The sequence below is a fragment of the Phanerochaete carnosa genome (assembly GCF_000300595.1).
Source record: "Phanerochaete carnosa HHB-10118-sp unplaced genomic scaffold PHACAscaffold_1, whole genome shotgun sequence".
In the NCBI taxonomy this organism is placed as follows: Eukaryota; Fungi; Basidiomycota; class Agaricomycetes; order Polyporales; family Phanerochaetaceae; genus Phanerochaete; species Phanerochaete carnosa.
In genome coordinates, this window is record NW_006767628.1 from 5,019,792 (window position 1) to 5,030,172 (window position 10,381).

Below are 10,381 nucleotides of genomic sequence, written 5' to 3' on the forward strand. Positions count from 1 at the left end.
ACGAAGGTTAACGATAGGCAGCGGCTCCATTTCTCCTGTTGTAGATCGCTATAACAGGACAGTAGCAGGAATGACTAAGTCTGAGCTTTGAAGCCTGAAGCTCTAGAGGACTATGGCTGGATTGGCAGCGTTCAATCTCTAATATTTCTCGTTGTAAGGTCGCTAGCCCCACTCCGACAATTGACTGAAAGAAGCACAGATGGTATACGAAGGCATACAGCGAAGCACACGAGATCGCTCCACGGTCGCGCTCTACTCATCTCAGCACTTCGCCTCTTGCTCGAAAGCCTTCACATCGGCTTCGCGGGCAGTTGGGTCAAAAGGATGCCGTAGCGTTTCTTGATAGTCACCCGGTGACGTGAGAATTTATCATCGGGAGAAAAACGAGCTATGTCACAAAGGGATCAGGACTGAAGCAGGTCGGAGTTGATGGATAGCTAGAGCACACCTGGGTGAGCAGACTTGGTAATTTTACCATCGTCTGTAATTTTCTGCAAACCAGTCAGGCTGGGCTAATGAAATGAGGACAAAGAGTTTACTTTGAGTGTATATAACCGGTTACCGTGCTCGTCCAGCGTATACATGAGATGCATTATAGTGGATATTCCTTGGACAGCGGCGGACAACGCACGAGAGGGAGTGCACAGGCCGGGCAAAATAGAAAATCCAGAAAGGGACATCACGTGATCATGCTGTCGCGTAATGATCCACGCGTCAGACAGACGCGATACCGCGCCTTTTCGGCTGGCTGCCAAGCCAGGGTTTGAGAACGCCCAAAACACGCCCCTTCGGTCGTACCATAAACACCTAACAACCCGAGGATACCTGCGTCCTCGAGGGATGGCGAAGACGCACCAAGTTCTCACCAAACCCGCGCCGGGAACGGTCATTTTCCCAGTCCACACGTACGACGATGAGCAAAAGGCTCAAATGCAAGCTTTGCTCGAGGTGAGCGGTCGCCCTGCCCTGGTAAAGAACACGAGGAATAAATTTTGATGCGCTTTTATAGCATGCAAAAACTCTTGTGCTGCCCGAGTTCGATGCCTACCGCGAATGGGAATTACGTTGGTTAAATAAGTCGGACACAGTACCACGCTACATGCGTGCTGCGAAATGGGATTTAGAAGATGCGAAGAAGCGCATAGAGGGTACGATGAAGTGGAGACGGGAGTTTAAACCCGATCTTATTCAGCCGGAAGAAGTATGCTAGTCATTGCATGCCAGTGGTGGTCTTGACACGCTGAACTAGTTCAACTCAGGTCCGAATCGAAAGCGTCACTGGAAAGATGTACGTACCTTCTTGCTATACTTGTCGTTCTATGCATCTCAACTATTTATCAGTGTTATAAATGGCTTTGACAAGGATGGCCGACCTATCATATACATGCGTCCCGGTTTGGAGAACACGGAACGAAGCCCTCGCCAACTTCGATACCTGGTGTGGAGCTTGTGCGTATATGCGAATACTACACATCTGGACGGGGCTTTCTGACAACAGGGACAGAGAGCGTGCAAAAGACCTGATGCCGCCTGGGCAAGAGTCGCTGGTCATCATTGTCGACTACAAAAGCTGTTCGCTACGAACTAACCCATCAATATCTGTGGCAAGACAGGCGCGTCTGGCGCTCTTGGGCTTTACGTTTTGTTGACTTATTGCATCGTAGACCTTGACCATCCTGCAGCAGCACTACGTTGAGACTCTGGGGCGAGCCGTAGTGGTCAATCTGCCACTAATTCTGAACTTTTTCTACAAGGGCATCTCACCATTCCTGGATCCTGTAACACGAGACAAGGTGGGTGGAATCGGGCGAGTTTTGAGTGGCACAACCAATCTCGCCTCCAGATGCGATTCAACCCCGACTTGACCGAGCTTATCCCGAAGGAGCAGCTTGATGCCTCGTTTGGCGGAGACTTTGAATACAAGTTCGAGCCCGTCAGCTACTGGGATCAGATCGTGTCGTACGTGTACCTTCTCGTCCCATTTACCACAGCAAGCGTTGACGCGTGCGCGATGGTCACAGGGCCTGTAACATTGCACCAGATGGCACTCGTATTGCAACCGAGGGAGAAACGAATAAAAGTCCGGAGAATACACACATGGGTGTGGAAACGCATATAGAAACTGCAAAGTCAGTAGTCACGGCTATATATGTCAGTGAGCGGAGGAAACTAACTGTTCGCGATCGAAACTAGGGACATGCGTGAGTTCGAAATTAGCGCTGTGCACGAGCCCGTAGTTGTGGTTGTTTGATTAATATTGTAAGCGTCGATGCTTTTGTCGTTCCTTGAACATGCATATGTATCGACGGGAGGAAGACCTGTGCTAGTCAAAATAAGAAGCGAGAACGCGAGAATGACACCCAGTGTCACGGCGTCCGCATCATCGGCATCTCTGAGATTCAGATTCCTCCGGTACCCACGTTGCCGATTAGTCGCCCGGAACGGGGGGGCAGACTAGGGCAGAGCGCTAATAATTCTTAGCGCACTTGAGGACCCCGGAAACAGCGCTTAGCCAGATCTTGGCCGAGACATTGAACCGACGATGTTGTATGTGGTCTGCGTGTGAGACCTTGTGGCGTTGTGTCGAACACTGTACTACGAACACTGTACTACAAACTGCGCTCCGCCACCAGGTATTCTGGAAAAGCTATGTAGCTTCAATAGCGGTACGCGTCACCCCAAACCGATGCTTCTGTATAGATCCCAATTTGGTAGTGTCCAACAGACGCTTCTCCCATCTGCGCGGAATCTGCGCGGAAAAGACGGCCACGGCTGCTAAAGCTCATAATCCATGAAAATGCAAAACTCAGAGAAAATTCCACCCTTCGTTGTTCCTTTATGAAAGTCAGCAACAATGTGCTCATATATTAACATTGTGAAGGTTGCTACATGGTTTTCAGCTGTACCCGAGGGAGGGAAGAGCCAACCGAGAGAATCTGGATGTTGCGCGCCCTGCACATTATGAGCTTAACGACCGCTATCCGTCTTCTTCCAGCGCCGCAGCTCTGACGACTCTGCTTCCCCACCCGATCTTCCAACGGGCCCCCAGCTCTCCCCCGCCTTCTCGCTCGACGTCCCGTGTTTATCAACTGACGACGCGCTCCGAGTCGGCGGACAAAGCGTGGCATGATGTCGAAGCAGCTCATGCTACGCTTGCTGGGCCATGTCAATTGGGTCGTGCGTCGGGGAGGCCGCTTTGGATTTGCGGTCCTCAAGTTCCCTGGCGTAGCAGAGGCCATTACCTTCGCATTCCTCTTCCACATCGCTACCGGGATTTGGTGCGGCAAATACTGTGGAATTTGGGAGCCGGGATTCCCCAAGCTTTGGACGGCATGGGTGCTCTTCCTCGCCGTTATCCCCGTCTTCGCACTCTTGCAGCTCGTGTGGCTGGCGGGTCTCCAGGGAATCGTGTGGTTGATGAACAGGAGAAATAGGCGATGCGCTCCAAACAGTCGGAGGACGAGTCATGATGTAGAGGAAGAAGGCTACAGCCTCCTCAGGCAGCAAGAGGGCGAGGACGCTGTCCCGACGACGCCTCTAGGCTCTCCCAGATCAAGTTCGCCACCTCGTAGGGAGTCCAAACCTTCACACTGTATCAATACCTATTCCGTCTTCTGGTGGACAAGAATTCTCGTGTACGTCGTGCTTGTCTTCATTGGCTATCACGAATACAGCAACTACGAACAGCCAAACGACACTCGGTGGCGTCCAGCACTACAGAAAGCGCTTTCCCACAAGAACCCTGACCCTACGGGTTACGCGAAGGACGAAAAAATATTCATCGCGGCCGCATTTTACAATAACCAGGATGTCCTGCCGTACTGGACGAGCACTATGCTGAAAGTGATAACATATCTGGGCGCGAACAATGTCTACGTGTCGGTCGTAGAGAGCAACTCGAGTGACGGTACCCCGGACTTACTCCGCGAGCTTGACAAAGCCTTGGCCCAGCGCAACGTGCACAGGCGCATCCTCATTTCCGATACAGCGATTCCGCGCCCGCCAGATATGTCTTGGAATAACCGCATTGACTTTTTGGCCGCAGTGCGGAACCGTGCTCTGGAACCTCTTGTGGACCAGGGCGGATATGACAAGGTCGTCTTCTCGAACGACGTTTTCATTGAGCCAGAAAGTCTCATCGAGTTGTTGGAGACCGCGGACGGCAACTACGACATGGCATGCGCTCTCGACTTTGGCCACTTCGGTGCCTACGATATGTGGGTCCTCCGAGACCGCATCGGCCACCTCGCTGCAGGCATCTGGCCATACTTTTTTGACGCGGCAGACTACGAGGCCATGAAGACCGACTCTCCCGTGCCAGTATTCTCGTGCTGGAACGGCATTGTGGCGTTCGTCGCCGATCCCGTCCTGCCCATCCACCTTCGCTCGAATCGCACCTTGTCAACATCGCCCCTGAGACACCTCCCGCCACCGACGCACCCGCTCAAGGACACGGTTGCCGAATCGCCAACGCTAACCCCTCCCCTGAAGTTCCGCTCCGCGCCGCGCGGTGAGGGCTGCTTCCACTCCGAGTCGTTTCTCCTCCCGTACGACATGCGCCGCATTATGGGTCTTGAACGCATCTATGTGAATCCACGCGTCATCACCGCGTACGTCTGGCACTTCTATGTCTGGTTCAAATGGGTGCTGCGTCACCCGTTCGTCAAATGGTTCGTCGAGCGTGCATATAATGGCGCGTGGATGCAGTACGCGCGCATGATCGTAGGCGACGACGACAAGGTTTATACGTGGGATGGAGGAGACTGTCATCCATGGTGGTACGGGGACTGGTGGTAGCTTTCATAAATTATTGCCACTTTGATATAGGGTGAGTTTTGTCGCCATCTGCAATGGGCCTCATCACTGACTTAGCTTGTGGTAAGACATGGGCGTATTTATTCAGATGATTGCGGAAGCTACTCGAGCAGTTGGTATTTACACGTTCCGTACATTAAGTGTAATGTGATTGTAGGTCGTGAATTTACGCATACAAGCTCTTTGGTGGGCCAACTCAAGCACAAGTACTTCTTCTTGGGCGACCAACATTCCACACGTCATGCTCCATGATACAGGGCCTTCAACTCCTGTCAGTTCGCTGATGTCCAGGTATATAAGCCTGGAAGGCAAGCCAGCTCTCGTTTATCTGCCCTTTCTCTTTTACCACCGCTGCCAATATGACCAAACCCAAGGAAGAGGTTATCAAGGAGTTCAACCTCCTGAATAATATGACCGTCGAGGAGCTCCAGGCATGGCTCGACGATCCGAAGAGCAAGGCCGCCGGCACTGGCGCAGGCTTCGAGAGTGGGCACAGGATTGTCGAGATTTTGAAGAAGAACCCGACAAAAGATCCCGAGAAGTATGACGATGTGAGTCGTGTTTCATGGTCGTAACGCATTCAATGAGAGTTTAATACGTTTGTCCCATCAGGAAGATATCGAGCACATGCGCAAGGTCGTGAGGTGAAGTACACATTCTGACAACGTTTGTCTACTCGTATACTGACTTTGGGTAGCTATGACAAGCGGCACATAGCTCAAGAGGACCGTTTGAAAGAAAGTAAAACGCAGGAGGAGCTCGAGAACACGAAGAGCACTATCAGGTATGTTTTCAGGTGGACAGAACGGATGAGAATGCTGATGAGTGTCGTGGTTAGCCTGAAGAACTGGGGCCATGTGCGTATCTCTGCTGTTCACCTGAGTATATGCGCTAGACTCTTTCGGTGTGTCTAGGACCCGATGAAAGCTCTTGACGAGGGTGATAGCGGTGATGAACAAAACGACAAGGACGTGTCCGAAAACGAGACAGCGGCTACAGACACTCTGACCGAAGACAGGTTGGAGAATATCGCGGCCGTGGGCACGGGTGCCAAGCGTAAGCTCGCAGAGAGTACCATGACAGACTATGATGCCAAAAGGGCCGAGGAGAAAGCGAAGCAGGACGATATAGGAGCCCTTGCTAAGGAGGCTGGTGTTGACTTTGAGGACGTGGGAGCTGCCGGTTCGGAGGCGGTGTTCGAAGAACAGCCTGAAGAGAAGCGTGCTCGTAAGAAGTCGAAGACCGACATAGAGCGAGACGAGGAGACCGTTGACGAGTGAAGCGCGAGGCCTTATAACTGTACTAAGTTACGAATATCTGCCTGCATTTATTCACATGCGTACACGAACACTCGGAGCCTTTAGCGCTTGAGCGAAGTGCGTGGGAAAACCCCGCCTTTCCCAAAGCAGAAATGCGCGATCTCGAATTTTTGAATCAAGCACACATCCACCTTCACGGGTGACCTCCGCCTCTGCGGAGCATTCTTTGACTCTTCAATTAGCCCATTCACTTTCTATTATCATGGCATCCTCGAAAAACACCGGTACAGGTTCCAAGACCCGCTCGTCCTTGTCCTCTGGAATCTCGCTGCAGAAGGCCAAGGGCGAGAATTTCTACCGCAATGCGAAGCAGGTCTCCAGGCTAAAGATGCTCAACAGTGGAAAAGCTGTTCGTGACAAGGACGGAAAGATTGTACAGGCTGCGGCGTTTCAGAAAGGAGAAGATGAGACCAAGCCAGGGCGGGTGCAGCCTGACCGAAGGTGGTTCGGTGTGTGCTAAGTCTGCTGCTCTAATCGTATGACACATTGAACCCGCGTCGTAGGTAACACTCGGGTGATTTCACAAAAGGCTCTTGACCACTTCCGCACAAGCTTGGCAGGCAAGCAACATGACCCGTATTCTGTCCTGCTCCGCCGCAATAAGCTGCCCATGGCTCTCTTGGACGATGCCGCTAATCCGAACCTCCGCAAGGTGCGCATTTTTTTTCCTTATAACGAATTCAATGATCTTGATCTGTCATTATCTCTGCAGCGCTCTCACGTCGTTGAGACTGAACCCTTCCAAGACACCTTCGGTCCCAAAGCGCAGCGCAAGAAGCCACGGCTGGATGTTGGTACTTTTGAAGATCTCAGCAAAGCTAGTAGTGCTGCTGTTGATGAGGCCGAGCAGAAGGCTGCTGTTACTGATGCGGATGGAGGTACGCACGCTTCGCATAGCGTTCCAGCTGAATATTCACCAAGTGGACGTAGAGCCTGTCGCATCGACTTCTGCTGTCGAGTTCCCCACATATTCTGACGTTATCGAGCCTATCTACGCCAAGGGCACTTCCCGCCGCATTTACGGCGAGCTGTACAAAGTCATCGACTCTTCCGACGTTATCCTGCACGTGCTCGACTCCCGCGATCCCATGGGTACGCTCTGCGAGAGTGTACTCGAGTATATTCGGAAAGAGAAGGCACACAAGCAGGTCGTTCTCATCCTCAATAAGTGCGACCTCGTTCCAAACTGGGTGACCGCACGATACGTCCAGCACCTCACGCCTCGATACCCCACTCTTGCTTTCCACGCCTCACCTAACCACTCGTTCGGCAAGGGCTCACTGATACAGCTTCTACGTCAATTCTCCCAGCTGCACTCGGACAAGAAGCAGATCTCTGTCGGTCTCATTGGATACCCCAACGTTGGCAAGAGCAGCGTCATCAATACCCTTAAAAGCAGCAAGGTTTGCAATGTTGCTCCCGTACCCGGAGAGACAAAGGCAAATCCCATATGTTATGTAAAGGACTTCTACTGACTTCTTTAGATAGGTCTGGCAATATATCACGCTCACAAAACGCATCTACTTGATCGACTGCCCCGGTATCGTCCCTACCTCAGCTAAGGACTCTACAACTTCAACGGTCTTAAAGGGTGTTGTCCGTGTTGAAGCCCTCGCCACACCCTCAGAACATATCCCCGCTCTCATGGAGCGTGTAAAACCCATTTATCTTTCCCGTACCTACGGCATCGCTCTGCCAAACCCTGACGATCCTTCGCAAGGCTGGCCCGCAGAGACTTTCCTCGACAAGATGGCTCGTATGAAGGGCCGCCTGCTCAAGGGGGGCGAACCTGACCTTGACTCGGTAGCGAAGATCATGCTCAGCGACTGGGTGCGTGGCCGCATTCCTTTCTTCGTGCCCCCACCCGAGAGGCCTGAGGGGCTGAACAAGGCAGAGGCGAAGGCGGGGAAGAAGGGCGTGGGGGGTAAGGCGAAGGCTCGCAACGAGGAGGAGCAACGCGTCCCGGGTGTGGTGCAGAACTTTGGCTCCATTATCCAGAAGAATACATTTGTTCTCGAGGACATCAAGCCTCTGGACGAGGAGGACCAGAATGCGGCGCCTGGAGTTTTCAAAGTGAGCCCAGAGGAGAGCGTGGGCGGAGATGATGATGTCGAAAATGAGGGCCGGGAGAAAGAGGAGGAGCTAGCGTGGAATGATGTGTTCAAGGGCGATATTTCATCAGAGGATGTCCCAACTGTGTTTAGTAAATTGGACGATGGATCTGCGAGAGTGGCCGAAGGTTTGTTATTCCCTTGTCTTTCATTTGCAGACGATGTTAACTCTAATCATGCAACTTGTCAGACGACAAGCCAGTGGCGTCCCAGAAAGAGCCTCGCGTGAAGACCAGTAAAAAGAAGCCGACAAATTTCTACTCGACTGTCAACGTTAAGAACAAGAATCGCGAGAAGGCGGCACACATGAAGGCGTTGCAGAAGGGTGCAGGCAGCCGCAAGAAGCAGACTTGATCTTATCTCTCTTCATCTGCTTGCTGCTGTTATGTATCTGGCGTGTGGTCTGGTTGCTACTGTACTTGAAACGGCGATGATGCGCTTTTGTTTGCTTCTGTTTGGCACTGTACAGTTCCGCTCAGCCACCAAACACACTCGTCCGCAACATCCAAGCGTACCATAGCAAGACCGTCAAAATGTCCGACGACCTCCAGTGGCTTCTTCTCCGCGTTCGTAACGCTTGCTTGTCGCTCTGCTAGGCTGCTGTCGCTGACAGGAGCACTAAAACCTTAGAAAAACAACTCCTTCATCGTGAAGAGGGCGGCCGAAGGTCCCGTCTTCTCGCGTGAAGCGGCGAGTAGATCCGGCAAGCTCTGCGCACCCAGAGCATTATATTGACGCGTTAATTCCAGGCCAACTTGACCAACATCCACTCGTTCAAGTACTCCGGCCTTGCTAACAAGAAGGTGCATCTCGATGCAAGTTATGCTTTGAGGCTTCATACTTAGCTGTGTGTATTAGACCATCGCCATCACCCCTTCCGCTGCTGGTGTCCAGATCGTTACCCGCAAGAAGGGTGCCTCTCCCCATACCGTCAAGAAAGCGTATGCCACCTCCACCATTCGCAACCGCTCTGGCTCTCGCCGTGCGGTTGGTGTAGCCGCTAAGCTCGCCAAGCGCGGCTATCGCGCTGACCTGAGGACTGTGAGTATTTTCGTGCTCATCCTTTAATTCCACCTTTTCTGTTTGTGTACGGAATTCTCGTCTACGGGAGCCAGTAGCCGAGTCAGAAGACCACATAGGCCTGCACCACCTAGAGCCCACTGGACTGCCGCAAGGCCATACGAAAGTGAGGTGTGGACATGAGTGCAAGATCGCATGGCTTGGTGGGGACCGATCAAATCCCTACTGGGTACGCTCCATGTCGCTATCGGGTATCGTTCGATGCTCCCCGCGTTCGCCCGACTCTTTGGGACTCACACTTCATATATTTTCCATTTTGTTTGTTTCGTTTACTTCACCCTCTGTCGTCTCTTCGCTCCGTTCTTGTGACAATGCGTTGACTGAACACGCCTGTTCTCAGGCTGCCGTCGCTCGCACCTCCGCCATCCTCGCTTCCCAGAAAGAGAAGAAGCCTGCCCCACCAAAGAAGGTCCGAGGCAAGAAGGCCACCCAGACCTAAGTAATTCTTCCTTTTTAGCTCTGTATTCTCGTCTTGCTGTCGATCTCTCTTTGCTGAACATGTCTTCATGCCTCCTACCACGAGCAATTTATGCGCACTTAGGCTTGAAAGACTACAGATATTGCTGCGGCGCGAGCTACTTATATAACCCTAGGTAATTGCGAGAAGTCGCGTTCTCACGCCCAACATTTATAAATTGATCCTGCGATTTTAAAGCTGTTGCCCTTAGGCCTTGGTGTCCCATGTCTCATTTGGCCGTGTGCCCCATCGCCGAGAGTCAAAACTCCTGCCGAACTCCAGCATCTGTTAAGTGACGTAGTCCTCGTTTTGGTGAGACCTGGGACAGTGCCACCGGATGGCCGGCAAAGCACTCGCCCACCAAGTCCTACCAACTACTTCGACGCGTAGTCTTTGATCTCGCCGTCCGGCCTCCAAAATATGACCTCGCATGACGCGTTCTCGCGTGCCCTTTGCGTCGTGTCTGCGACCCAGATAGTGACCAAGTAGTTCTTGTTCGTATCGCCCTCCGTGTTCCGAAATCTTGGTTGCTAAAGATTGTGGATTCGATAATACTCCAAGCCTCCAGGCCTCCAAGCCCAAGGCTGGAGCCAATTTCT

At 52.4% G+C, this 10,381-nt stretch overlaps 6 protein-coding genes across 6 annotated transcripts; 5 read left to right on the forward strand and 1 right to left on the reverse strand.

The window, feature by feature from the left end:
* Positions 1 to 60: 60 nt before the first annotated feature.
* Positions 61 to 593, reverse strand: PHACADRAFT_112514 (uncharacterized protein; the record flags this gene model as incomplete). Its single annotated transcript, XM_007391020.1, has 3 exons — positions 61 to 388; positions 449 to 491; positions 540 to 593. The coding sequence occupies 3 exons, from the start codon at positions 591 to 593 to the stop codon at positions 291 to 293; spliced, it is 195 nt and encodes a 64-aa protein (XP_007391082.1). The 3' UTR covers positions 61 to 290.
* A 239-nt stretch (positions 594 to 832) lies between these two features.
* PHACADRAFT_248434 (uncharacterized protein) lies at positions 833 to 2,337 on the forward strand. Its single transcript, XM_007391021.1, has 9 exons — positions 833 to 948; positions 1,010 to 1,201; positions 1,260 to 1,288; positions 1,342 to 1,449; positions 1,505 to 1,613; positions 1,665 to 1,793; positions 1,844 to 1,959; positions 2,022 to 2,129; positions 2,194 to 2,337. Exons 1-9 carry the CDS (start codon positions 841 to 843, stop codon positions 2,249 to 2,251), a joined length of 957 nt encoding a protein of 318 aa, XP_007391083.1. The 5' UTR covers positions 833 to 840; the 3' UTR covers positions 2,252 to 2,337.
* A 691-nt stretch (positions 2,338 to 3,028) lies between these two features.
* Positions 3,029 to 4,984, forward strand: PHACADRAFT_248437 (glycosyltransferase family 69 protein). Its single transcript, XM_007391022.1, has 2 exons — positions 3,029 to 4,828; positions 4,884 to 4,984. The coding sequence occupies exon 1, from the start codon at positions 3,130 to 3,132 to the stop codon at positions 4,795 to 4,797; it is 1,668 nt and encodes a 555-aa protein (XP_007391084.1). The 5' UTR covers positions 3,029 to 3,129; the 3' UTR covers positions 4,798 to 4,828; positions 4,884 to 4,984.
* Positions 4,985 to 5,174: 190 nt separating this feature from the next.
* PHACADRAFT_135566 (uncharacterized protein) lies at positions 5,175 to 5,463 on the forward strand (the record flags this gene model as incomplete). Its single annotated transcript, XM_007391023.1, has 2 exons — positions 5,175 to 5,366; positions 5,428 to 5,463. 2 exons carry the CDS (start codon positions 5,175 to 5,177, stop codon positions 5,461 to 5,463), a joined length of 228 nt encoding a protein of 75 aa, XP_007391085.1.
* An 870-nt stretch (positions 5,464 to 6,333) lies between these two features.
* On the forward strand, positions 6,334 to 8,590 carry PHACADRAFT_248439 (uncharacterized protein; the record flags this gene model as incomplete). Its single annotated transcript, XM_007391024.1, has 6 exons — positions 6,334 to 6,583; positions 6,638 to 6,786; positions 6,847 to 7,012; positions 7,065 to 7,573; positions 7,623 to 8,373; positions 8,436 to 8,590. Coding segments are annotated over 5 exons (1,660 nt in total), but the record flags the coding sequence as incomplete, so codon positions are not given.
* A 165-nt stretch (positions 8,591 to 8,755) lies between these two features.
* PHACADRAFT_248441 (uncharacterized protein) lies at positions 8,756 to 10,086 on the forward strand. Its single transcript, XM_007391025.1, has 6 exons — positions 8,756 to 8,811; positions 8,876 to 8,935; positions 8,995 to 9,048; positions 9,104 to 9,286; positions 9,666 to 9,918; positions 9,981 to 10,086. Exons 1-5 carry the CDS (start codon positions 8,779 to 8,781, stop codon positions 9,762 to 9,764), a joined length of 429 nt encoding a protein of 142 aa, XP_007391087.1. The 5' UTR covers positions 8,756 to 8,778; the 3' UTR covers positions 9,765 to 9,918; positions 9,981 to 10,086.
* The last annotated feature ends 295 nt before the right edge of the window (positions 10,087 to 10,381 follow it).